The sequence below is a fragment of the Anser brachyrhynchus genome (genome assembly GCF_964034855.1).
Source record: "Anser brachyrhynchus genome assembly, chromosome: 1".
In the NCBI taxonomy this organism is placed as follows: domain Eukaryota; kingdom Metazoa; phylum Chordata; class Aves; order Anseriformes; family Anatidae; genus Anser; species Anser brachyrhynchus.
Genome location: NC_137694.1, coordinates 105355606 through 105382659, shown reverse-complemented (window position 1 = coordinate 105382659; position 27054 = coordinate 105355606). Strand labels below are relative to the sequence as shown.

The 27054-nt window shown below is 42.6% G+C and overlaps 1 protein-coding gene across 2 annotated transcripts in view; it reads left to right on the top strand.

Moving 5' to 3' along the window:
• Positions 1–312: 312 nt before the first annotated feature.
• LOC308195385 (alpha-2-macroglobulin-like) overlaps positions 313–27054 on the top strand; it is a 39971-nt gene continuing 13229 nt past the window's right edge. The window contains exons 1-21 of one of the 2 annotated variants that reach the window (XM_080592718.1): positions 313–589; positions 5896–6079; positions 7071–7227; positions 7762–7814; positions 8516–8536; positions 11566–11734; positions 13596–13680; positions 14391–14514; positions 15224–15338; positions 15474–15583; positions 16436–16597; positions 16907–17134; positions 18814–18877; positions 20171–20313; positions 20666–20815; positions 21012–21188; positions 21893–21992; positions 24039–24171; positions 24353–24581; positions 25736–25862; positions 26452–26573. In XM_080592718.1, coding sequence (XP_080448844.1) covers positions 501–589; positions 5896–6079; positions 7071–7227; positions 7762–7814; positions 8516–8536; positions 11566–11734; positions 13596–13680; positions 14391–14514; positions 15224–15338; positions 15474–15583; positions 16436–16597; positions 16907–17134; positions 18814–18877; positions 20171–20313; positions 20666–20815; positions 21012–21188; positions 21893–21992; positions 24039–24171; positions 24353–24581; positions 25736–25862; positions 26452–26573 — 2742 coding nt within the window. In that variant the 5' untranslated portion in view covers positions 313–500. Of the gene's footprint in view, positions 590–3737; positions 3815–5895; positions 6080–7070; positions 7228–7761; positions 7815–8515; positions 8537–11565; positions 11735–13595; positions 13681–14390; positions 14515–15223; positions 15339–15473; positions 15584–16435; positions 16598–16906; positions 17135–18813; positions 18878–20170; positions 20314–20665; positions 20816–21011; positions 21189–21892; positions 21993–24038; positions 24172–24352; positions 24582–25735; positions 25863–26451; positions 26574–27054 lie in introns of those variants that run through there. The other variant, XM_080592719.1, reaches the window with a different exon arrangement.

Genomic DNA, 27054 nt, shown 5'->3' with positions numbered 1-27054 from the left:
ATGAGCAATGCTTTTGCCTGTGGGTTTCCTTTTGTTCGTAACATACCTATAAACACAGCTTTTGACTTCAAAAGATGGCATTACTGGATGTCCGAGCGCTGAGATTGGATGCTACCCTCAGGGAGCAACCTTGTGTCAAACCTGGTTCATTTCCCCAAGACTGTGGATCTCTGATGGGTTAAAGAAAGCAGGGTATGAATGGTTCGAAGATTTCTAATATAAGTACTGTCCAATAAACACCCTTCCCCCACATTGAAAGTCTCTAGCCAAATACTGTCCCTCTGCTCCAGCTCCTCCTTATACGCCTCTCGCCTCTCCCCATTTCCGGATGGGTCCTGGCCCACAGCCCTTATCTCCTCTAGCCCCTGGGCTGTTTGCAGAGAGCAGTTAAAAAGGGGCTGACCCAGCAGAGAGTGGAGGGGAATTACAAGGTGCAGGAAAACAACAGCACCGGACCAGACTGGATGTCTGCTTGAGTCACCACAGTCCTGCTCTGCACCATGGGGAAGGACTGGCTCTTTGGCAAACCAGATATCTTCCTCCTTCTCCTCTTCTTCCTCCCTGGAAATACCTCTCCCACTACAGAACCGTAAGCTACACATATGGAAGGGGGAGGGAGGTCTTAGTGCTCCTTTTTTTTTTTTCTGTCATTTTTCTTCCTTTCTGTCATCCTTTAAACAGCTGTGCCAGTTTCTCCCATTCCTACCCTGCATCCCACTACTAGCCCAGCCCTGACCTTCCTGCACATCTCTGCCAGTGTTCCCTTTTCCCCTCGGTACTCCCCTGCTAGTCCAGCCCTGGTTCAGAACAATATCTCTGCCTAAATATATTCTTACCTAGAAATCTTCAGGTGCCTGAGTTTTTGTGGGCATGCATGTACTTACCTTTCCCGTAGTATCCTTGTTTTGATCATTGAGTCATTTCTCCGCGTTCTCCTGTTTCTTTCAAGCTGGTTTGTTCCCTTTCTCCTGTTTCTTTCATCCCGGTTTGTTTCCCTTGGCAGCATCAGACGTGCTTGTTCCCAAAGAGGATCTGTGACCTAAATTCCCTTCCGCCAGCATGGAGTCTGGCGCTGGCACCCTCCCCTGGGATGTCCACCCCGGGGCTCTGCAGGTGAGGAGCATGGCTGCAGCACTCACACTGCTGAGGGCCCCAAGGAGAAGCTCTGCAAGGGCAGATCAGCCTGGCCTCCCCACCTCAGCCTCACCTACCACAGAGGGTTCTGCAGCCTCTTGTCCAGGCAGAGCAATCTCCCTCTTTAGACTCTTGCTGCTGTCACAGCGTGCCTCTTGCTGTGCCACGGTTCTCTCCTCTGTGGTTCCAAAGCTGGTCTTGTGATGCTTGCTAGAGATCTCGTGCCCACAAGCACCGCATGAGCACTAGTAGCTGCAGCAGGAGGTGCAGCAACACTGCTGTTGCTTACTGTGTGGTCAGAGGTAAAGTGGTGACTGGCTCAAAACTGAAGGACCTTTGACTCACACTTCACCATCAGTCCCTCATTCACCTGCCCTATTTGGCTGCTTCTGGGGTAGATAAGCCAGCCAAGTCTGCTTTGGGGTCAGGCAAAGCTCTCCAGTGTCTCCACGGTAATCTTGTTCATATCCCTGCCAAAGATCAGACGGAAACTGCTTGGTCCTTTCCTCGCATAGGCAACATGCTGCTCTTTTTCTCTGAACTGAGCATCATTTTGGGAGGGGAGAAAGAGGAAAGGATGAGAAAGGTGTGAGAAGGAGAGGTGTATTTGGGATCACAGAACAAAGATAGGAGCTGAGTGCAGTAAGCAGTCAGGGAAGAGGTAGACAGTGTGGTCTGAGTAGTGAATTGCTAGGCAGGTGTGAGAATAATGGATCTCACTCACACTTGGTACCATGTGCTGCAGGGTTGATCCAATGCTGTGTATAACACAGGAGGGAAGCTACCCTAGAATGGAAGACCTCCAAGTCAAATCAAAATGAAGCTTCCAACCAAGATTTGCGTTCTGCATCTTGCACAGGGAGATAGTTTTGATAAGCAGCAACAGTTGTTGCTCTTTCTGTTTCAGAAGTGGCTATCTGCACAGGAGACACAATTAAGGTTCAGATTAGATATTAAAAAATAAATAAAACTCTTATTCACCATGTTACTGCAGCATCAGAACGGGTGACCCATTGCAACTTCCTTTTCCAGGAGAGAAGTTGGCTTGAGACATCCAAATGTCCTTTCCAAACAAACAAAAAAAATATATATATATATGTATGATACTGCGGCATACTGACAATAGGACTTTTTTTCTTACTCTGGATCTATTCTGAAAGAATTCAACAGTAGGCATTGTTCACCTATTCTGATAGGTGGTTGTGCATGTAAGCTATTTTACAATGTAGTGTATAATGTTTGGGAATATATTTGAGATAGCCAAAAGTGCTCGCTCATGATGGTATTTGAATTGACAGATATGGATACAGATTGACAGAGCTGATGAAACTCAGTGGTTTCTTTGCTTGAATGTTTGTTCCAGGAAGCAGCTGAGAATTGATACATGGAAGTATCAAGAATCATAAAATCATGTATTCTATGATTCTAAGTTAGTCCATCGTAAGCTAGAGTATTACTTTCTCTGTATAGACAAACAGCATTTTTGAGTCAACCACTTTCTCTAGGGTCCCTTATCCCTCCTTGTTGCCTGCTTCTGATGGAGTCACTGCCTCTGTTTTCAGAATACTGCCAGCCTTGCTGGCAGCGAGGCTGGTGATGTCTCTTCTGGTAGCCCAGAAGCATTTTGTCCTGGAATGGCTGTATATGGACTGTGTGACCCAGACTATTTAAAGCTTTCATAGTACTTTAATTCATTTAGCCCTTTTCACCAACACATCTCAAAACAGTTGAAGGGAGGTCTATAAACAGCGTATTTCATAACCTTGTTTCAAAGACCGTGAAGCTGGCATAGGGCGAAGTTCTGTGCATTGGCCAAAATTTCAGTGAAACAGTGAACAGGAGGAGGAATAAAGCCAAAGTCCCTATGAACTAGGTCACGCTGTCCCTTCGGTAGACTGGACATTGCAGTCACATTGCCACTGACAGGATGCAAGGAAAATTAGATTAGGGGACGTAGGGTGAAGCTGTGGTGAGAAGGCTATGGAGGAAGGGTAGTGATGTAGCAAGCAGCTAGTTAGTGCAGCATAATCAAAAGCTGTAAGTCATTCCCTGGGTGGCTGGAGGTCCCTCCTTTCACTGCTTCTGCAGCTGCGAATAGGGGCCAGAGGTGCCTGCTGGCTCCTTACCATGCTTTATCCCATTGCCTGGTTTTGAGGGAAATGGAGGTACTCCCTAGGTCCCACTGTCTTCAGAGTAGTTTTAGGAGGGCCCAAAAGCTCAGAGCCTGGGCAATAATGTAGCTCTGGAATGTACCCAACTATCTCTTTCCGCAGGGCTGAAGGGAGACCACTCTATTTCTACACTTCTCACATCAGCTCTGCCTGAATACACTCAGTCCTGCGAGTAAGCATTTCTTCATTCTGATGCCCTGGGTGTGATTTCCATCCCTCAACAAAGCTGTTAGTACACCACCAAACTTTTTCCTAGGTCACTTGTGACTGTGTGATCTTTACAAAGTGTTTTTATTAACCATCTGGTAAGGTGCACATTAGCCTGCCCCAGTGGAGGGTCCCTGGCAAAGCAGTTTAAACAGTGCTGACCCAAGGTTTCCTCCCATACAGTGATTAACATACCTTGCAGATTGAATTGCCACCAGGACCTGCTGCTGAAGAGCTTGAATGTACACAGGGAACAGGGAATACCAGGTCCATAAAAATGGCCCTGCATCACACAAGAAGTGGTAAGTGATAGGTGCTGTGGGACAGAATAAAGGAGTAAGGCAGGTACTGTGCCTGAGTTTTCCACCTGCTGTACCCTTATGGAGCTTCTATTTATCAGAAGTGCAAGGTCTTCTTGTAGCAGGGATTACATCTGTGGCCCTATGTTTTCTAGCCCTTTCTGGGCAATGAATTTACCCAGGCCATTTTTGATAACCTTCCTATCAAGAGTAGCAGGTCTTCTTGCCTCGATGAGTCTCATAACAAATTTCATGTAACTGGGACCATGGGGTACAAACCATATCCCAGAGTTACCAGCAGCTGGGACTGACAGCTTCTTTCTAAGGGTCTGCACTTGGCTGCACATGCAGGTAGGGCCCTAATTATCAAATTCAGTGGTACCTGCTGGCTCCTTTTGTTCTTTACCCAGGGAAGGACAGTCAGCTGCTGTCTATCACATGATGCAATCTGGGTATGTTTGCTCTTCTTGGACTGCATGAGAAAACCAGAAGATTCAAGAGCCACAGGCTAGTCATACCAGAATTATACTTTGGACTTTATAGTACCTATTACCATTAGATTCCTTTATTTAATTTTGCACCTTAGTGAAGAAGTTCTGCTTCATTTTGTTTTTCTAAAAGTGTCAGTTAATGTTTTTACATGGTGTTGTTTAGTACATTTATTGTCACAGATGATGAACAAACCATACTTTAGGAATCCTTTGTGCATAACAGCTTTCTCTCATTCCTTTTTTTCCAGGCTAAAGAATCTTAATCTTTGTAGTGTCACTTCCTATAAAAATTATTCCAGATTTCAGACCATCTTTCATTGAATCTTTCTTCTAAATCCCTTTCTGAAATGGGAAAAAAAAAACAGCATACCGTATTCGAGATGTGGATGCAATTACACATTGGCAAAATTATGTGTTCTGATTTGTCCTCTATTTCTTTACGATCTATCTATCTATCTTCTTTCTTTACGATCACAGATTTAAGGATAGTTCATTACAATCCATTTGTCACTTATCACTGAATGAGAATTTTAGAAGAGTGCTTAACAGAGTTCATTCCTGAGTGGTAATAGCCCACTAAGTGATGCATGATATACATGATAGTATATACTGTTGGGGTGCTATTTTCTTCCCTGAATCATTCTTTTCCCTTAATGAAGAGTTAATTTGCCATATTTGCTATAGTCCCACAATACGATAAAAGTTTTTCACAACTAGTTCACAATTTTTTCACTTTTCAACATGTTCTTACCCTGGATAATTATCAGAAAAATTTTACTTCCCAGATCACTTAGAAGTAGACTGAACAACAGGGGTCCCTACACAGATTTTCATTGGTGACCTGCTTCTGCTGTACAAATGCACTATTTGTTCTTACCATTTACAACCTATCTTTTAAACACTTAATCCACATCAGAATTAATAATTGGATTTATTAATAAAAATTAGTAAAATTATCCCTTTTATTGGAGGGCAGCTTAGTTTACGGGTCTTTTGTGAGGGACCTTTGTCAAAAGCTCTTTGAAGATGCAAGTGCACTTCTGTTGCAATAAACCACTGCTCTCTGAAATCCTTTGTGTGCTCATCTTAATAAGGTCACAAACTGCAAGCACTCACATTTTTGCTCAGCGTGAGAAGGGTTTGGAAACCTGGATAAGCAAAAACAGGAGCAGCCACAGAAGTAGGTGGTTTTTTCAACCCTGTAACTGCTGAATTTTCAACCTTTTTTAGCTAATGCCTTTGAGTCTCAATAAGAGATTGTGGGATACACAAAAATCAATTAACAGCCTGGAACTTTTCACGCCATCCTTACTCCCTGCTGTGAAGCTGAACAAAACAGCCTTTATAAAGGGCTGTCTATTAGCATAGAAATAGTTCCTCTACTGAAAGCATTTTCTTGCTTTTAGGCTAATTAGTTAGGCAATTTAACATGTATAAACCCAAAATAAAATGTATGTGTTCATGTGTATATGCACTGGAGCTCACAGAGACAGTAATGGATTAGGCTTGCTGATTTGTTAATTTCCTTTCATTTAATACTGTTTTCTTTATACCACTTCACAATTCTGATCCTTGCTGCCCCCCTCTTTCTAGGCAATACATGGTGCTGCTGCCCTTTCTGATACACACCGATGCTCCTGAGAAAGTCTGTGTTCAGCTGACCCACCTGAACGAGTCTGTGACGCTGAGTGCCACGCTTGAGCATCAAGGGGAAAACAGGAGCCTGATTGATGATGTGGTGTCGGAGAAGGATATATTCACCTGCATCCCTTTCTCTGTGAGTATCTAATCCCTTTAGGCTGATCCTTTGTGCTTATTGCTAAGTCGCAGTATTACTAAACAGTTCAGAGATGAGAAATAAGACACTGCAGTTGGAAGTTTCTAAGTTAAGCCAAACAAACAAACAAAAAAAGAATTTGATGTGGAAAACTGACTGTGATAGCCTTATGAGGAACAATTTTCCTCAAATTCTGCATTCCACATGATATTTTTGTGCATGCAGGGCTTAGGGAACTCTTTTGGGATGATTCATCCTAGAACTTTGACTTTAAAGTAGAACATAACCCATCTTGGTTTGATCTCGTTAAGCCTCAGAGGAAAAATACTGAAGTGGAATGAGAACCATAGAAGATGGGGAAGTGGTAAAAGAAAGTGAAGTCCATGGGGTTATCTTGTCTCCTTCTGGGGCATATTCATAATTGTTTCCTGGTGGTTGGTGAGTAATGTAAGCAACTGGTACCACCCACAAACAATGAATCTGGGTAGATTTCAATTTTAATAAATCACAGGATGGAGCAAGATCAGTTTTAATATTTATTTGAGAAAAGCTTATAGATGATGGTAGGGAAAGGCTTCCAGTATTGGAAGGACAGGCTGAAGAAGCATAGTGAAAATGCAAGGAAATGGAGAAGACAACAACCCCAACTCTCAGCCTGTCTTCATAGGAGAGGTGCTCCAGCCCTCTCTCTCATCATTGTTATGGGCCTCCTCAGGACCTGCTCTAACAGATCCATGTCTTAAACTGGGGGCCTCAGAGCTGAATGTAATTCTCCAGGTGGGTTTCACTAGTAAGGAGTAGAAGGGGACAACCATTTCCCTCAATGAGCCCTCCAAGTTCACATCAGAAAGTCATGTCTTACTCTTGTTTCCGGCCCTGTGCCTTTGGTATCCCTTCAGAGAAGTTTTAGACCTAGCTAATATTCTGTCCTCCAAGGTCTCAGTCCAATGAGATGAATCAGTAAAGTAATAATTCTCTTCATTTTCCTCAGGTCCCAAAATCCAATAGCACATCAGTGGCATTTCTCACTGTGATGGTGAAGGGGGAGACCCTGCAGTTCAGAAGCCGCAAGTCAGTGCTGGTCAAGAATTCTGAGAGTTTGGTCTTCGTCCAGACAGACAAACCCATCTACAAGCCTGGACAGACAGGTACAGGGAATTGGGTTGATGTTAACTCTGACAGCAAAAAATCGTCTGGGCTTCATTCCCCAGAGGACTCATACTTTCATTAAAGTTTTCAGACTTCTTCATGGGGGGAATTACAGCCAACAGTAAATCTTACTTCTGTCAGCTGAGATCTAGGGCATGTGGTACCTTTGTCATTGCTGTTTTCCATCCTCCAAGCAGAGCATCTTAGTCAGGTGGCACAGAATCAGCTAAAGGCACAAATGTGGGATGACTTCAAAGCATAGTCTCCCTTGGCTGCACCTGAATCTACAGAGCAGAACAAGCACTCCCAAGGGACAATTCAGTTCGGCCAAGAACTGATTATCCTATCCTATCTATCACCATCTAAAAGAGAGAGACCCTACATTAATTGCTTCTATAACTTAGGGATCTCAGTTCAGAGTTTGTTGAACAGTGAAGTGAATCTGAGTTATAAGTTATTGAAACACTGACATTTCCTGGTAATGGCTACAAATCTAACAGTGGAATTTCCTTCTTCTCCATTACACTCTTCAGTTCTATTTCGGATCGTCTCTCTGGACAAGGACTTCCACCCACTGAATGAGAAGGTAGAGACATAATTCCTTGTTTTTAACCGGGAGGTGTAATTCCCTGTTAATACCATTACTATCCTCATCCAGAACCACCAAAGAGAGCATTTAAAGCAAATGATCCTTTCTTATTCACACCATCCTTGACCCATCCCATATGTCATATCTGGTCCTGGGACACAATCCATCTGACTCCATTGACTGAGAAACCTAGCCCTTTTTTCAAAGGGATTTAGATGTTTAGAAACAGATTACCAAAGGAATGTATGTGGATAAGCAAGCATGTAGGCAGGGAATTCATTAGAGAAAAAATGGGTGAGGCAAGTTTCTGTTGAAAGTGACAGATGTGTAGATGTTTTTGGCAGTGGGTGCAACCGCATGCTTAGAGACAGAGAGCAGCATGAAAATGACTTGATTTGAAGAAATTGGTCACTGGTGTAGTTCACCTTTTAGCTTATTTGTCAGTCAGATCCTCATATAGTTCTTCAGAAACTCTTACTTTTTCACATATTCATATTGTGGTAAGACAAAAAGTTGGAGCTCTAAAATATTGTAGAAGAGATTCTCTTATTTATCAAGAACTAAGGAAGTACAGAAAAGAACTCAGAGGACCTCTTAGAAGGTTGTTTTTATTCCCTTCAGTCCAAATCAGGAAATTACTTCCATCTGCAGGCAACCTGTATTTCTAACTCTGATTTTCCTTTGTTCTTTCCCCACAGTTTCCATTTGTCTATATTCAGGTGAGTGGATAACTACATGTATATTATTTCAGCAGAATGTGAATGCACAGAGGTATTATTCCTCAGCAGTGGTGTTTGTAGGCTGAAGTGCAAGGGAAAAAAGATGGGTGCATGACCTTTTCCATTGTGTAAAGGACGGCTGATTAGTAGGGCATCAAAATAAGTTCTGACAATGGTTCTTTGATTGAGGAATGTGCTGTAGGACCAAAATAGTTAATGAGTACTAGCCATGCTGTGAACAGAATTACACATGCCTAGAGGTCATATCAGAATGGCTTATTCCTCTTCCCAAGCAGAGCTAGGATTCTCTGTCTGCCAAGTATGACTGAAACCATAAAACTGCATTAAACAAATTAGCAGAATTAAAGAAGTAAAATTATGTAAGTAGGCATATTCCCTATCATCCCAAACATGCCTGTTTTTTTGTTTTGTTTTTGTTTGTGTTTTTATAGTTGAACCTCAGTGATAAACAAAAGTTAAAGGAAGGATGATTCTGTCAGTGAATGAGGTACCCACTATTTCAGCTGAGTAACCAGAGTTTTCAATTACTATCAGAGACATCTTCTAGCAGAAAAATGATAGGAAGGACCCCGTGATAGATCCTGAAGTCATGATAGCAGCACCAACAATGATGAAACTAGTATTCACAATTCTCAAGTTGGCTTGTGTGATCCTGGATCCTATGTAGTCAGTCGTAGTAGTGCTCCTTGTGCCTTGAGTTCCCTGTCTCCATTCTGCCCTGTCTCTCTGTAAAGCTGGGAGTGTTGCCACAACAGGGAGGGCAGAGCATGGGCTACAAACAGGCCATGTTCTTTTTCTCTGCCGTCCTGCCACAGTGCTCTTATTCTCCCTTCACCTCAGCAAATGACCAGAACAGAGTTGCACAGCTGGTGGGCTACTGACAGTCTGTGAATAGTGGAAGAAAACAGGTTAAGAGACTTGTGGTGTGGGATAGGAGGAGAACATCTCAGAACTGCTTTATGCTGAGGTCTCTCTCCTGGGTGCAGTGCCCCAAAGGAACAAGTCCCCTGAATACAGGAATTTCATGAAATGATCAAGAAGGAAGAAAGCCTATCCACTGCCTCCTGAAATCCTATATGCCTTTGTATAAAAAGACTAATAATTTCATAACCATTCTTGTATCAGTACCATGAAAAGCTTCCATTTCAAAATACCAGGAAGGCCTGGAGAGCTTTCAGCTCCAGCCTGTGATGTGTTTGTCAGTACTGTTTAAGCCAGCTTGTGTAGGCCTTGTCCTCCATTCCCACCGGCACCTCTCCCTTCCTTACTGCTCCTTTTCAGTCCAGCACTGCTATTCAGCTTTCACAGATATCTGTGAGGCAGTCTTAGAGAAAGACTGGGGCTTTAGAAAGACTTACAGAAATAGACTGGGAAACTCACCTGGCAACGCATTCACCATTTGTTTTTCCCTAGGTTGTTGGGGGTTTTTGTTTGTTTCGTGTTTTTTGTTTGCTTGGTTGGTTTTGGTTTTGGTTTGGTTTGGTTTGGTTTGGTTTGGTTTGGTTTGGTTTGGTTTGGTTTGGCCAGATCAGATCCACCAGTGCAGTTTACCACATTCTTGCATTAAATTTGGACTGGACCAAAGAAAAGGGTGGCAACAGTGAAGGAAGGTGACAGCTTTAAAGTTAGCAGGGCTAAGGAAAGGAATGTTCATCATTCCATCCTTAACATAGCTAACTGACTGTAGTCAACCACAAAGGCAGATATTAGTATGAGACTATTTCTGACCTATTATTTTGACATTGCTTCTGTCATTAAAAAATAAAAAGACTTCCTGGGAAAAACAAACAAACTTACATTCAGGCTTTCCCCATAAATCCATCACAGAAATGGCAACAAGATTACAAGCCCATCTGTAAACATTCCTCCCATAAGGAGGCCCAAATGGTGTTCTCCAAAATACGTGGTGAGCTTTTTTATGATGAAGAGGATTTGGTCAGAGCCACAGACACTTCACTGACTGTGCCTTCCCCACATCTGGGGGTGTTTCTTGGGAGCAAGTCTCTGCTGCCCTCTGACTGATGACCTCCAGCTAGGATGTCTTTCACATCACCTTTTCCTAAGCCCAGGGATAAAATCTCAGTGAAGTAAATGTACCCCATCAGCAGTTACTTACCTTGAGCTGTCTAGAGCAAACAGGCTTTTAGTAACAGCCAAGGTACAACGCATAGAGCAAGCAGAAAATGAAAGGCTGTAAACATTAACTGTGCTGCTGAGGGGTCTAGAAAGGGTGCATCAAGCTTCACTGCACCACTGCATTAGTTCAGTGACTTCTGTGAGAAATTTGGGGCTGTCTTGATGAATTTGGAGCACAGCCTGTTGACAGTCAATTCACAGTGAGCAATACTCAGCTGTTGTAGTGATGAGATTTCAGCCCCAGAATTAGGAATGGCCAGAGACAAGGGAGAGGTCTCAGCTGGGTGCACTTATCTTGGATGTACTTTCCCTATTCCTCTGATATTCTCCCTGTTCCTTCCCCCACGTCCCCACCCTACCACAAACTTTGGGCTCTTAAACATGTAGATTTCTCAGTCCCATATCTCATTCTTCAGAAGACTATGCACTGGTTCTCAAGCAGACTCTACTCCAGGCACAGAAAAAAACTTTGAACAAGCAAGTCAAGAAGTCTGTAATGAAACTTCCCTCCTTTCCCCCCATGCTCAATTTATTCCTGCTATCCATATTTTTGTTGTGTTACCTTGTCAGTCTTTCCCAGCCTCTGGGCCCCATACTTTGTAAGCATCCAATGTTGTTGAGAGGGAGAGAACACAAGACCTCCAGAGTTAAAAACTGTCTGCTTTCTTTCATGCTAGCTATGCAGAACTGACAGGTAAGTGCTCCTGGAGTCACAGATGCTCACAGATTACTGAGTAATTACAGCTAGGCATTTCATAGCCTGGATGTATATTTCCTGGGCACTCCACTGCTCTGTCCCTGCGAGCATCCTGCACCAAACTGCCATGATTATGTATGTAAGTTACTGCCTTGTGACTTATTCTCACCTGCAGGATCCACAGAGGAACCGTATATACCAATGGCAAGGGGTGGAACTGGAGACCGGCCTTATAGAGCTGTCCTTCCCTCTCACCTCTGACCCCATGCAAGGCTCCTACAAAATAGTCGTGCAGAAGAGCGTTACCTCCCATGTGGAACACTCCTTCAGTGTGGAGGAATATGGTAAGGAAAGGAGGGAAGGGCTGCAAGCAGGGTTGACAGAAATGCTTTTTACTGTGGCCTCTCAGTTTGGGATTTGCTGGGAATGGCATGAAGACAGGGATTCTGAATACATAGGCAATGGGGTTCAGGGTGGCTGACATAGAAGGTGCTAAATACCAGAGGTGGTTGCTCAGTTTATGGCCTGTGATCCCCACCTTAAAATTGCATTTGAACCCCACGAGTTCTGCAATTAAAACTTGCAAGTGCGTTTGAGGTGGCTGCTTGCCCTGGGCTCTGCACTGGGTCTTCCCTGCGGCTCCCCCAGCTGTACAAAACCTGAAACACCCAGCACATTGCTCAGAACTTGCAATTTCTGGAAAACACAGGATGCAGACCGAAAGAAGACTGTATCTGAAATGCTTGGGCACTGGCTTATCTGGTTTACAGTTAGTCATTGTGGCTAGTATGAACATGGTGAATAATCTGAACACAAACCCAGGTTATAGGCTCCAGCCTGCCATGGTGACAGATGGGTTGTGCCTCCTCCCACAGAGATGTCTCAGACCTCCTCCCCCAACCAGAGATGTATATGCATTTCCTAGCTTCATGCTAAAATAGTTTTTCTTTTATTCATTCTTTAGCCTTATCCCCATGAACTTCCCCTGTTGCTAACTCTGTTACACCTTAGGCAGAGCCTTTTGAGGAAATGCATCCTGGGGTTGAAACATTGAGCTGAGGAGGTGCACACCCTCCCTTGTCTTACTTGCTTGCACTGGGGAAAAAAAAATAAAAATCTCAGGTACAAAGCCTGGAAGCAGGCCATTGTATGCTTTAATGCAGTCCTGGGCTTGAGTAGCTGGGGGGGCCTTAGTGTTGCAGGGTGCAAAATGGGTTGTAACTTAATGAGTGGCTGAGAGAACTGGGTTTATTTAGCCTGGAGAAAAGGAGGCTCAGGGGAGACCTTATCACTCTCTACAACTACCTCAAAGGAGGTTGTAGCAAGGTGGGGGTTGTTCGCCCAAGCAACAAGTGATAGGGCAAGAGGAAACAGCCTCAAGTTGCACCATGGGAGGTTTAGGTTGGATATTAAGAAAAATTTCTTCACTGAAACAGTTGTAAAGCATTGGAACAGGTTGTCCAGGGAAGTGGCTGAGTCACCATCCCTGGAAGTACTTAAAAGATGTGTAGATGTGGTGCTTAGGAACATGGTTCAGTGGTTGCCTTGGCAGTGCTAGGTTAACAGTTGCACTTGATGATCTTAGAGGTCTTTTCCAACATAAATGATTTTATGATTAATACTCAGGAGAAAAACATGCTTTTTACCTGCCACCCTTTATATCAGGCCTTATTGCTGCTTCATTCACTTGAGAATACAGAACTGAGGTTCCACGGCTAGGCACAGTAGAAACATGCAGGATAGTTTCACATACTACATGTCAGTGAGCCTAACAGCAGCCTGGGATCTCCAGAACGGTAAGGAGCAGCCAGAGAGTATCAATGATTTGAGCTGTTTCAAGGTGGTAAATGACATAGGTGGTGAATGTGCTGCTCCAAGACTTAGTTTAAATTTATGTGTTGTGAAACATGAAACACAACATACAGTACCAGTATGTCCCTCTGAATAGGCATATGTGAGGGGTGTGCATGGCTGTCTGATGACAACAGGATCACACAAGCATGTGCTGAGGGAAGGTAGGGGCTAGAACAGTCCTTCATTCCCTTTAAACCCAAATGGTGGTGAAATCTGTAAAAACATAGGAAAGGGGTGGCAGAGCTGTACGGTAGACCACACAGAAGTGATGGTTGATATTAAGCAGATTGTTTGGGTTTCTGTGCAGTACACTCTTTACCCTTCTCATCAGACTTTCTCTCTCCCATCTAGTGCTGCCCAAGTATGAGGTCCTGGTGAAGCTGCCCAAGATGATCACTATTGAGGATAAGGAACTTCCAGTGTCTGTCTGTGGTCTGTGAGTCACAGAATTGTAGTAAATCTCTCACTCCTACTTCATTCCTCCTTTCTGCTGAGCACAGAAAGAAGACCTTAGGAAGGCTTTTCATACTATTCTAAGACATCTAGTGCAGGTTTGTTCCACCCTATCTGTTCTGAGCCTGCTACTTGGCCTTAACAGACAAAGAGAAGGGGATTCTCTGTGTTCCTTAAAAGATGATGCCAAACCAATCAGCATTTCTCTCCTCCCAGTTTACTCTACACTTTCTCTTTCTCACTTTACACTTCTGCAGTTAGAGCTTTTCTGCCATTCCTGAACCTTCCAGTACTTGGAGATGTCAAATCAGACATCACTTAAGCAGGTTGTGCAAACCCAGTGTTGTAATTTTTAACTCATAAATTGATCCACCCTGTTCAACCTTTCTGCTTCTTCATTGAATCCTCAACAGTTTGGCATACAGGAATAATCCCAGCTGAAATAATTTTATACAGACAATCTTTTTCTGCATTCCTGCAGACATCTCCCACCTAGAACAGATTCTAATGTATGATGTAAGAATTTCACCACCAAAATGATGGAAACATAATCACTAGCATCATTAAAATATCAGATTAGTCAGGCTTTGAGAAGAAATTTTGTTAAGTCATCCACATAAGTTCTTAAGGAGCTATGTTTGAATGTGACTTTGACTGACATCATCTAGTATATTGTTTAACACTTTCTAATAGGTACACTTATGGGAAACCTGTCCCTGGTTTGGTGAATGTCCAAGTGTGCCGGAAATTTTCTCATTCTGGTTCACATTGTTATGGAAAAGATTCAGAAGCTGTGTGTGAAGAATTTGTCAGGCGGGTGAGTTCCAAGATTAAAATGTAGGGGTCTTCCTTATGGGTAATGGGCAATGTTGTCTAATGGAGGGCAAATTTATGACTGTTGGGAGATGGTAGAACATCAATGATAACACTCTGTCAAGGGAAAAACAGATATTCTAACAGAAGGGTATTCTTAAGAGGTCAGTCATCGAACTGGAAACAGAAATGATGAAGAAAACCCCATGGATGAAGTCCTGACCCCATTGGTCACAGGTCTCCAGTTAGCAGCTAATAGGCCCCTGGTATTAATCCCCACACTAAGGAAAAAATATGGGAAATAATTTTATAACTGTGGAAAGGACTGGCAGGGATCAAAGAGTGTAAAAGATGAGGAGAAGACAAGAAAGCAGTATAGTATATGGGTCAAACAAAAGAGAGAAGGGACAACAAGGAAGAGAGTAAAGACAATGGAAGAAACAGGAAGAAAAACAAGGCTAAGGTAGAAGGGAGATAACAAGGAAACCACTGCATGGCTTGGAGAACTAAGTAAGAAGAGCCTCACAAAACAGAAAATGAGTGTGTGAAACACAAGGAAACAGGCTGTAAACAAGTACTGGTGTTGGAAACAACCCCAGAACATAAGGCTGGGATTACATGAACAGAAGTTAAGCATGTTGGGTTTGGAATATCTATTCCTGTTTCACAAGGCACCAAATTTTTTCCAATTTTCTCTCCAACCACCTGCTTAGGCAGATGCTCGTGGGTGTGTTTCTGATGTAGTAAGGACCAAGATATTTCAGCTCCAGCGCAGGGGATATAAAATGAACATCGAGGTGCAAGGCAAGATCACAGAAGATGGCACAGGTACGTATCATATGGAGATGGCAAAGTGATGGCAGGCCACAACAGGAGGGCCTGGCAAAGATGAGGAACATAGAGTGACATGTCTGTAAATGTTGCAGTTCCCTAATAATCCCTCTTTACTGTGCTCTTTCTCAGGAATAGAGATGGTTGGAACAGGCTCCTGTGAAATCACATCCGTCATGAGCAAAGTCAGCTTCCACCTGTTGGACTCTTATTACAGACCAGGGATCCCACTCTTTGGGATGGTAGGGAACTTCTGAGACCTTGGAAAGTGAATGGCACAGCAGACTCAGCGGTGCATGATCCCATCAATTGGAACAGCTGTGTGTGCAGAAGACATAGTCCACCTTCCTCTGCCTCTGCTTAGGCAGGCGAATTGGTGTCAGTCAGAGCACCCTGAGAAACACATCAATGAAATTCCCAGCAGTCATACCAGTTACATAATAGAAGGCCTGTTGTTCTGACATGTGAGGATAACATTAGGGAGCTGCCAGAATGGGCTATTCTACAGGGGAAAGTGAGCCAGGAGCAAAAGGTGACCACAACACAGGTAGGAGTAGTGACATCATCACTGGTTGACATTGACCAGACTGAGCAGAGCAGAAGTGTTGACAGTACCTGTTTCCACCAACAGTCCAGTGGTCACCAGACAATGTAAGATGATGAGTCAGGGCTGAGCTCAGTCAAGGAAGTCCAGTCAACAAGATGGGAACAGCAGGAGAAAGCTGAGTGTAGATCTAACTCCAGTGTAGCTTAGTCAAAGACTGAGGTAAGGCACAAGCCTGAACTCAGAGTTCCTGGACTGAGACAGATGATATGTGGTGACAGTGATAGATGAGGCTGGCCATGGCAATTAAAACCTATTGAAAAACTCATGGCCCTGACAGATAATTTCCATGGGCCGATCAGATTGTCTTGCTGATCTGCTGCCTTAGACAACTTAGGACTCACCTGCACATTTCCACATTCATCTCTTCAGCTTTTCTCCATAAGAAACACCCTGCCTGGCAAGGATGACAAGGGGAAGGGGTCTGTAGGACTTGGGAATTGTTTTCTATTTCTAGTCTAAAACCTGAAGTTTGCTTTTACTTTACTAGGTGAAGCTGGTGGATGGTACTGATGCTCCCATTGCCAATGAAACTATCAGAGTTTCTGTGAATGGAGAGAGTTACAAAGGCAACTACACTACAGATGAGCAGGGACAATCCTGGTTTTCCATTGATACTACCACTTTCACGGAAGCCTCCCTGGAAATCCAAGTGAGTGGCAGAGACAGGGCAGAGAGACTGGGGTAAGCCTCTCTCTCTTCTTGATCAGCAGAGGAATTATCTATCCATGGGTTATCCATGATTCTATGATCAGTCTTTCTGCCAAACAGGAGATAAAGCAATTCTTTTGGCAGTTCGCCTCTCTTCTTTGTCTCCTGTGCATGTTCTTTTATGTCTCTCTCTCTTTAACTTCATCTAAGAAGAGGAAAGACAGAACATAGCCAGAATTTTCCCATGGATATTTATGTGATCTGTTACCTGTTTTTGGTCAGCTGTGAACTTTTTATTCTTCTTTATCAGGCTGAACATAAACCTGAACTGAACTGTTATGACAGCGACTGGATCACGCCTTCATATGAGCATGCCTTGCATAGCATAAGTCGGTTTTACTCCCCCAGTAACAGCTTCCTCAAAATTGAGCCCAAGTCTGAGACATTAAGTTGTGGCTTCCCCACAGAGATCCGTGTGCACTATGTCTTCACACCAGATGTTATTGGAGAGCAGAGGAAAATTGTCATTTACTATTTGGTAAGAATTGTTCCTGGTTACTTTGATCCATGGCCACAGAGAGCACTGTGGCACTACCTTCCACACAGCAACCGCAGCACTGCTATGCAATTAGTCCTTAGCCAGTAATGATAAAGGGAGTTTGAAACTGAAAGTGTGGTTCGTGGCTATTGGATTTAAACATATTTCCATAGTGTTTCCTGTGTTGTCTTCTGTGTGCAGACATGGGTATGTTGCCCATGTTTGATAAAGAACAGAAGAGGGTCAAAATGTTGATGTAGAGAGTATTGTCTTAGGTGCAGCCAAGACTCCCATTTAATAATACTCTACTACTAGTGTACCCTGTTCCAAATTCTGGTTCATATATAGCCACAGCTCAAAAACCAGCATCCTACAAGAAGATGAAAGATGAGCTGGAAGCCTGTCTCATACTCAGTTCTTTGGGAGACACCTGACCACTGAAACTAGAGCAAGACCTCTACCTACAGAACCAGAAAACCTCTATCTACAGTACCAGTACCTGCTAATCTTAGAGCTTTGTTCATAAATCAGGCAATGATTGAAATTTTGGGATACCAAAGCAGCTGGAACAGACTATACCATGCTGGAATTAACCATGATTTGACTCATTCTGGGGGGCAGAGAAGAGAAACTAATTCAGCTGTGACTGAACAATGATCTATCACTTTTGCTTGAGAGAAGAGAAAGAATCATATGAATATTCAAATAGAATTTCTTTCCCCCTAAATTTTTTTCCCTGGTTATCCCGTTTAATGATGCTAGCAGAAAAGACAAGACAGAGTAGCTTTGCAGAGCTAGAAGAAATAAGTGGAACAGACACTTCTGTTCTGACGGATTATAAAGGACATTTAGGGGGTGTTAGACTGAGATTACAAGAAAATAGGAAACTATGGTAGACATGTCCGTGTGCTTATTTTCAAGACTGCTAACCATAAATTGAGCACAAGATTCCTGTTTATCCTAGTGGCTTAGTAAGGCACATCTTAAATATATACATACAGCAGGTAAGAAAAGAGTGAGGAAACTTACATTTTTATAGGTGTGTTTCCCACACCTTGAAATTAAAATATAGTACTATGGAATAGATATACTGCATGGAGGACAAGATTATACAGTAAATGTATAAAGAGCTTTTTTGGCTGTGAAAAAGGAAACTATTTCTAGAGATAAGGAAATTACAGCTAACATTCAGGCTGTTGCTTCAAACCTGACTTTAGATACTTTATTCAAGTACTTTTTTACAGCCAGTGTTCTTCTATTCAAACTCTATGTGAGTTATAAAAATAATCCTGATTCAATCTTTCTCCATCCTGTTTCACAAAGCAAGTGAGAGTGGAGTGAGGAGAACCTTTGATCATCAATCTGTTCCAAAATGTTAGAAATGTGCATGTGACCCCCCCAGACTTATGTGTATTCAGAGGTAAAGTGCTTTTGAACCTGATGCAGTGTGTACAAAAGGTGGAGCTGATGAGGAAACACTAGTCCTTCTAGGAGGGCACATTTCTGGCTCCAAAGACCTAGTAAATTCCAGTTTGGCATTTGCTTAGTATCTTCTTGGTTTTGCTCACAGTTGGCAGTGCTATTCACACTCATACCCTACAGCTAACCCAGTGAACCTTCATTCTTCTTCCTTTCATCACAAGTAACAACAATTATAGGAGTGTTTCTCTGTCACGTAGGTGATGGCCAAGGGAAGCATTATGTTAGCAGACACTCATGATCTGACTGTGAATCCTGGAGATGGTGAGCAGAACTATGTATTTTTAGCATATGTGATGAAGTGGTGGGCAGGAGGACTTAGAGAAATTATTGCAATTCAAGCATTCAAGAAAAATGGAATAACATTTTGAAAATTAATTCATTCAAGAAAAATGGAATAACATTTTGAAAATTAATTCCTTTTAGATGAAATGGTTTGAGTCAGTTTTGTTTGGTCTGAATTCTGTCTGTTGCTGTACTTTTGACTAGAGTATTTTAGCAAATTCTACAGAAACTATATAGAATGTTTTGATTATTTTTTCCTCAAACCAGTGCTTTCCACTGACCTCCATCACCAATTCTGACTGTGGGTACTTGCCAGTGTTGTAAGACCCATGTGTACAGTGAGCAGGAAAAAGATTGTCTCCCTTTCTTTCTCTCTCTCACTTTTCTTCATTTTTGGGGGTGTTATTTCTCCCTTATAAGCATGCAAGCTATATATATACATATATAGCTTGCATGCTTATAGATATAACATATACATATATATACTAACCAATCATTTATTTTTGTATATATACAATGTTCAAAGATTACTCAAGCGAATGAGACTGGTTATGATGCATCTTTAAAAGTCTTTGGACAATAAGACCAGGGAAACCATTTTAGAAGCCCATGAGAAGGAGTATGCAGTATGTGGAAGTAAAAGATCTTACATGCTGCATGAAGTGATGTTGGGGGTGTGACTGAAAGTTCTGCTACCTCACTAGTTGTAGTGATTAAACTAACACCTTGGGTCATATCAAAAGATTTTCTGTCACCTTCATCCAAATTGTGACAAAAAACTCAGGCCCAGCTAGAATGTGGCATTTCCCACTGCAGTTGGAGTGACAGTTTGGTGTTTCAGGTAAATACTAGCTTTGGAGTTATTTTGAGGAGTTCTTTTTTCAGTTATTCTGCAACCTTGGCTGCTGCCACCTATTACAACAGTCCCTTATTTCTATGTCTTTTCCCTCATCTGTTTTTTTGTAGACTGCAGATTTTGGAGCTTGAGGAAGAAAAGGGTTGGGAACAGCAGGAGGTGATTCCAGGTGTTAGCTGGGGAGAATCTAGAGGGCATGCTGAGGCCCACTGAACATCTCATTTGGCTATTACATGATCACTGTTTGAATGCAAGTGTCTTCAGCAATAGGCATAGACATCAGTCATGCATCAGTACTCCTGCCCCTGTTAACTAAAAATGTTCAGCATGAGTGAACTTGACTTCTTTATCTGAAGAACGCAAATACGTAAGTCAGAACTTCTTGTATATAGCTTAGCATTTCTTCTCTCTGCTAGCTTACGGGATATTTCAGTTGACCTTACCTGTTGAGGCGACCATTGCTCCCAAGGCACGGATGCTTGTGTATACCACTTCACCCAGTGGGGAAGTCATCGCCAGTTCAGCGGATTTCCAGGTTGAAAGTTGCCTCCCCAGTAAAGTGAGTAAGAAGTCAGGTTTTATGTAACCCATGTTTGTTTCATGGTCAGTAGTTCGGTTATTAGTTCCAGAATGGATGCAGAATTCAGAATGGGTTCATGGAATGGTCTGATCAGATGTTGGCTGAGGATTAGTGACTGAATAAGTTACAAAGCCATAACTACAAAAGTGGAGGAAGAAAGAATAAGAAAAAGAATCACTGCTCATTATAAATCACACTAGTCAAAGCTGAATTTATTAGAAGAGCTGTAGAGCACTAGCAGAACTCAGTTCACAAGGCTAGATACTTCGGTATAATAGCATGTAACTTCATCCGGAAAAGTTGCTGCTTTAACCTAATTTTGGGGTTGCAGGTCAGCTTGAGTTTTGTTCCCAAGGAGGGTCTTCCTGCCTCCAACACACGTCTGCAACTCCATAGCTCACCAAGGTCCCTGTGTGCCATCCGTGCCGTGGACAAAAGCGTTATCCTCATGAAGCCTGAAGATGAGCTCTCTCACAGATCTGTAAGTCTTGGCTGTTTCTGGTAATGAGCAATACAAGAATCAACTAGGATGGACATAAAGCCATATATTTTTATAGCTGCATTCACTATACCTGTTTTTTAGAAGCTGTCTTTTATCACTTGAGCATTAGGTAGTGTCTGTGTCCCCATGAGTACTGACCTGCCACATTTTCCCTTGGTTGTTTGCATTTTCCCAGTTGTATGATCTTCTCCCGGAAGAAATGAAGGAAATCCAGGGCTACAGGTTCAAGGACTACTACTTGGAAGAAGACAATGTAAACCCCTGTGTGTCACTTGACAACATATTATTAAATGGATTCGTCTACGTACCCATTTCTCCTGATGGCAAAGGTGATGCTTATGATGTTCTCAAAGTAAGCACCAGCCTTTCATTTTTATTAGTTACTCCTTTTTAGAATACAGTATCATCTCCTCTTCTTCCCTGTCCTGAAGGTCTTTTTGAATGAATTTTGGTGTGAGCTTGCTAAGCTGTGTATGCAAGACACACACAGGCCCAGGCCCTACATCTGTGTAGCCCATTGCTCATACCTAAGTGCTTCTCCAAGCCATTAAAACTTTGACAGGCCTCCTCAATGCCAGGACAAAAACCTGTGAATAGGCTCAAATAAGGAAGCAGTACTGAGAAATGACCCCTGGTGCCATAATACTAGAAACCCTTTCCGTACTCATGCATGTTGTATCTCTATCTGGCGTAGATAGTGGTTTAATAAAGTGACAGTTACTTTGATAACCCTCAAACATACCTGCACCCATCTACAGAGTCATGCACAAGACTTTTTAGGTAGGTGCTCTCAATCTAATGCTTTTCACACATCATTTTTACTCAGTTACATGTCCCCAAGGTAGACCTTGACTTTCTGCCTAATCATACCAGCATTTAGCTTTAGGATGAGTATGTCATGATAAGGCCTCAACATCTGGGTTGAACCAATCCATCTAGTGTTTATATACAAGCCTTTGCTATTCTGCTCAATTCCAGACATAAGTACATCTATTCTTGACATAGTAAAAATAGTTTAATTTCAAAAGTTTATTTTACTTTCTTTTTGTTTAACAGCTATTGGGCTTAAAAGTCTTCACTAGCAGCAAGATCCATAAGCCTGAAGTCTGCCCGCGTTACACAGTACACATGATGGAAAGGAATTACATGGTTTCTAGTAAGAAAGCCTGCTTCACTCTACCCCCACACAACTACCTAAAATTTTGCATCTTGCTTCTTTCTTCTCCTCTCCTTCTTTGAATATTAATTAGAATCACAGAGTCATAGAATATCCTGAGTCGGAAGGGACCAACAAGGACCATCAAATCCACTTCCCAGGTCCACAAAGGACCACCCAAAAATCAGACCCTATGTCTGAGAGTGTTGTCCAAACACTTCTTGATCTCCAGCAGGCTCAGTACTGTGACAATTTCCCTGGGAAGCCTGTCCCAGTGCCCAAGCACCCTCTGGGTGCAGAACCTTTTCCTAACATCCATCCTGACCCTCCCCTGTTGCACCTCCATGCTGTTCCATCAGGTCTTGTTGCTATCCCCAGAGAGCAGAGATCAGCACCTACCCCTATACTCCCCTCGTGAGGAAGCTGTAGGTCTCCTTGGGGTCTCCTCTCAGTCTCCTTTTCTCCAGGCTGAATGATCCAAGTGACTTCAGCCACTCCTCATATGCCTTGCCCTCTAGACCCTTCTCCTTGTTTTTTAGCCCTCCTTTGGCTACTCTCTAACAGTTTGATATTCTTATACTTTGGTGCCCAAAACTGCACACAGTACTCAAGGTGAGGCAGCACCAGCACAGAGCAGACAAGTTGATTCTGCTCTCAGATATGCCAACCTATTTCAGGATCATTTCCTTCTGGATTCAGTCCTGAAATATGAAACTGATAGAGCTCTGTGTGCTTATCTCCAGCTGGACAGGTATGCCTGGTTAAAACTGTGTGTTCTCAGTGAATCATATCAGGCCTGCAGCAGTGATCCTGTAGACACAAAGACCGTCTACCTTCAGATTGTCTGCCAGCATATAGAAGCTTTGTTCCTCCATCAAATAAAGGCCCATCTATAGAAACCTAAAAAAAAAAAAAAAAAAAAAGGACAGTCTCTACTTCTAGGTAGTTACATTTCAGCAATAACTAGGGGAACAACTATGGCAAAAGTGGACCAAGATAAATGAAAAGGTGGTATGAATCTGTGGGTTGATGTTTTACCTCTGGGGGCTGAAAAACTTCATTCTGTTCCCAGTTCTTCCATTCATGTGATTGTAAGCGTCTGGGTAGGTCACTTTGCTGCTGCAGTGACTGTGAAGATAGAAAAAAGATTTTTTTTTTCTTAATAGCTCTGAGATTAGAAAGGGTATATAAAACATTCTCACCTACACCACTTCCTATCACTGACTTTTTGTGGTACAATAGCCCAGTTACTATTAAAAACAATAGCCTTTGGTCAGGTGAAATCTTCTAGCCTTCTAGTTAAAACATATCAAGTCTTTTGTTTGGAAATGCCAGATCTGTCTTCGGAGCACAGCATGAGACAGCTGGCTGCTTTGAGAAGTGGGAACGTCTTCTGAGACTGATGGAAAGTGTTTCGTAAGGCACAGCACTATTCAACACTGTGAGGAAGGGTCCCCCTACTCTGGAACTACTTATTTGCTAATGGCCAGAGACGTAAAGATACATATTCAGCTCAAAAGAATCTTAGACGGGGAAAGGGAGGGATAAATGTGGCTGCTGTTTCTGGCCATGTATAAACATAATCATTTTTTCAACAAAACTTAATAAATTATATGAAACAAATATCTAGAGGCAGTGAATTCCACATTTGACTTCTCTATTGCAATAGAAATGTACCCTCGGTAGCCTCATAACTTAGCTCCTGGATTTGCTGGCAGTGGAGGAAGAATGACCAACCCCACCCAATCTCTGAAAGAGCAGTAGCTTTAGGAAACATGAAATATTGAGATGACAAGAGAGCAGTACATTTGTTTTCAGTGGGCAGTTGATATGAGGTTAAGAATTTAGTGCAAGGATCACTGTGATCTGTTACAAATAGAGACAGCTCAAAGTCTGAGTCTGTGAGGCTGGCCATAATCAAGTTTTCCAAGCTGTTCTTTAAATTTTAAAATGTTATCTAAGAATAACCACTAAATGGAAGCAAAGCATCCTCGTTGTTTGAAATGAGTTTGATATGTCTTTTTCTTTCTTCCTTTCCTTGAGCAGATTTAGTCAGTCCAGCGCAGCATCTTTATGATTCAGACTATGCAATGATGGAAGAGATGGATGCTGGCCATCCTGTGGAGACCATCCGGAAATACTTCCCTGAGACATGGATCTGGGACATAGTTTCAGTGAAGTAAGTGTTTATGGGAATGTAGAGTGTGGTCACTGGAGCAAAACCTCAGAAGATAGTTAAGCTTTAATGAAGGTGTCAACATTTTGGTGAGAGGGGTCTTTCTAGTAGACAGAAGGATTTTTCAAGGCCACTAAGCATAGATCAAAATATGACTGAAATCTTTCTCTCTGTCTCTCGCCAGCCCTGAAGGAAATGCTGAACTAGATGTGACCATCCCTGACACCATCACTGAGTGGAAAGCCAGTGCATTCTGCACTTCGTCAGACACAGGCTTTGGCCTGTCCCCAACAGTGTCCCTCAGAGCCTTCCAGCCCTTCTTTGTAGAGCTCACCCTGCCTTACTCTGTAGTGCGTGGTGAGGCCTTCACGCTGAAAGCCACAATTTTCAACTACCTAACAGCCTGCATCAGGGTAAGAGATATTCACAACTTTGCTCAGTCCGAGAGCTTAGGAAAGACTACAGTGGGCCATTTATAACATAGTTTCCCAAGCCAGATGACTGATCCCTGATTATAATTTCATATAGGTGTATGTATGTAGGAATTTTTGATGGATTTCATGAAGGAGGAATAAGTTTTCCCAACAACGTTTTGAAAGCTGTGTTTGATTCAGAAGCTAAAGCTCTGCTAATGAGGCCCCTGGCCTTGACATCCTATATTTATTTTACTGTTCTGTACAAACAAGGAACTTGTTATAAGTTATCTTTAGACCATTTAGACTTATATTTATAGACCATATAGACTTAATATCCATAAGGTTATTTGTAGACCACGGTGTCATTGCGTACCGATATGGAAAGTCCAGGCTCACGAGCGTGGATACACTTTTTTAGCCTTTAGTCTCACCTCATATAAACATCTCACAAAGTATCATGCCACATTTGCTGTAATATACTTCCTCTGATTGATTGCGTCTAACCCTAAGACACTGAGCAGAGCTATATAGCTTTAGAATTCTTATCTGCATTCTTTCACCATCAAAGGAGATCAGAGAGAATTTGAGAGCTGATTCTAACGAAATCTCAATCACTTTTGCTTGGTGTTTTACAAACACTGATGTATATTCTAAAAGAAAGGAAGCTGAAACAAGGAGGAACACTGATCCAGTCATTTCAATGCAGTCCCATTTCCCTGTCTTTCCTGTTCTGTTTGCTATTTTCAGGTTCCTTATTCCACTCTCCCTTGTTACCTTACTAGCTTTCACACTGCTGGAGTTTTACCTCTTCACCTAATTAATTGTGATGGGGGGTCTGTGAATGAAACTCATGGTTTCATTCATAGCCATTGCTTTGTCTTTACTCACATAACTGATAAATGCTCTCCATTTTCCTTGAATCAATTTCCTTTCTAAAGAGTAATACATGTCGTGTTCTCCACACTTATCTCACCAATCTCTTAAAATTTTACTCATCTCAGTCTTTTTCCATTTTATTACCCTGTTCTTGCCATATCCATGAAGTTCTCAGTCCCACAGTATAACCAGCTCTGTCTGTAGTGCTCTGTCTTCAGTAACTCCAGATGCTCTGTAATTCCAACCTTCTTGACACTTCTCTGTATAAATGGCAGGTCAGTGTGTCTCTAGCTAAATCTACTCATTTCCTGGCTGCTCCGGTAGAGAAGGAGGAAGAATCCTACTGCATCTGCCTGAATGAAAGGAAAACTGTGGCTTGGGCAGTAACACCAAAATCTCTAGGTAAGAGTCTGGACAACATGGGAATACTAGAATAAGATATCTGTGGATAGCATCAGGTCTTTGGTGTGAGGAACTAGGACCCCAAACCTGTCTGGAAGTAACTTATCTGTGCTAGAAGTGGGAAGGCCAGCTCTGAGGCTGAGACACAATCTTAGGATGCAGGTCCTAAACAGACTTTCTAAGGATTGTGGCCTTTTCTCAAAATTTGAATAGAAATCACAAATTCCCTTAATACTTGCAAAGTGCTTAGACATTCCTGTTGTGGAGCTATGAAGTACCTTAATGTGGCTGGGTCTGAAATATTTAATTCAGAGCTTTCTTCCTCTGAAGCATCCCCAAACAAGACTGTTTGATTTAGAAGACCTGCCCCTCAGCTGCTCTTCTTGCTGACTGATTAGCACCTGCTTGGGTGGCCATCACAAAAGAGGTGGTCTAGAAGGCCGCAGCAGGATCAAGATAAAACACTGGCACATATTTAGCTCTCCTCCTGGAAAATCTCTGTAACACAGCAGAGAGTGCCCAGCACAAACACAAACCCCCATTTCCCTTGTGCTGCCCAGCAGGACTGGCTGACCCCTGTTTCCTCCAGGGCAGGTGGAGTTCTCGGTGAGCGCTGAGGCCCTGCAAAACCAGCAGCCCTGCGGGAACGCCATAGTGGAGACCCCTGAGAAAGGACGGAAGGACACAGTCATCAGACAGCTGCTGGTGGAGGTATGGGGGATGCTGAGTTAGGTGGCACAGAAGAGTAATAATAATTTCATGCTACATAGTAACAGTTGCTGCATGATAAAGATCTTTAAGTCGTGATAGCAGAAATAATGGCTCTTATTCTGCATGCTTCATTAAACTAAGAGTTGATAAATCTCATACAGGCCAACAGATCCCATAACTCATAGAATCGCTGTCTTAAGTAAAAGCAGTGTATTACATTACATAAACAGGAAAAATAAGCAATCATGGCACGTTCATCCCAGAGACATCATCTGGGAGAAAAATGAGAACTCCTTGGTGTTGCCTGTAATAAGTCACAGGGATAGGCTACAAATGGAAGCTTTGCCAGAAAACTTATGTGTCTCCTCCAGCACATGACCAGTACTCTAGAACATGAAACAGTTGCCACGATCTACACGTATTTCCAAACAAAAAATACCATCATTGTTTTGAATTGTTTTTATTATAGTTTTAAGAATGT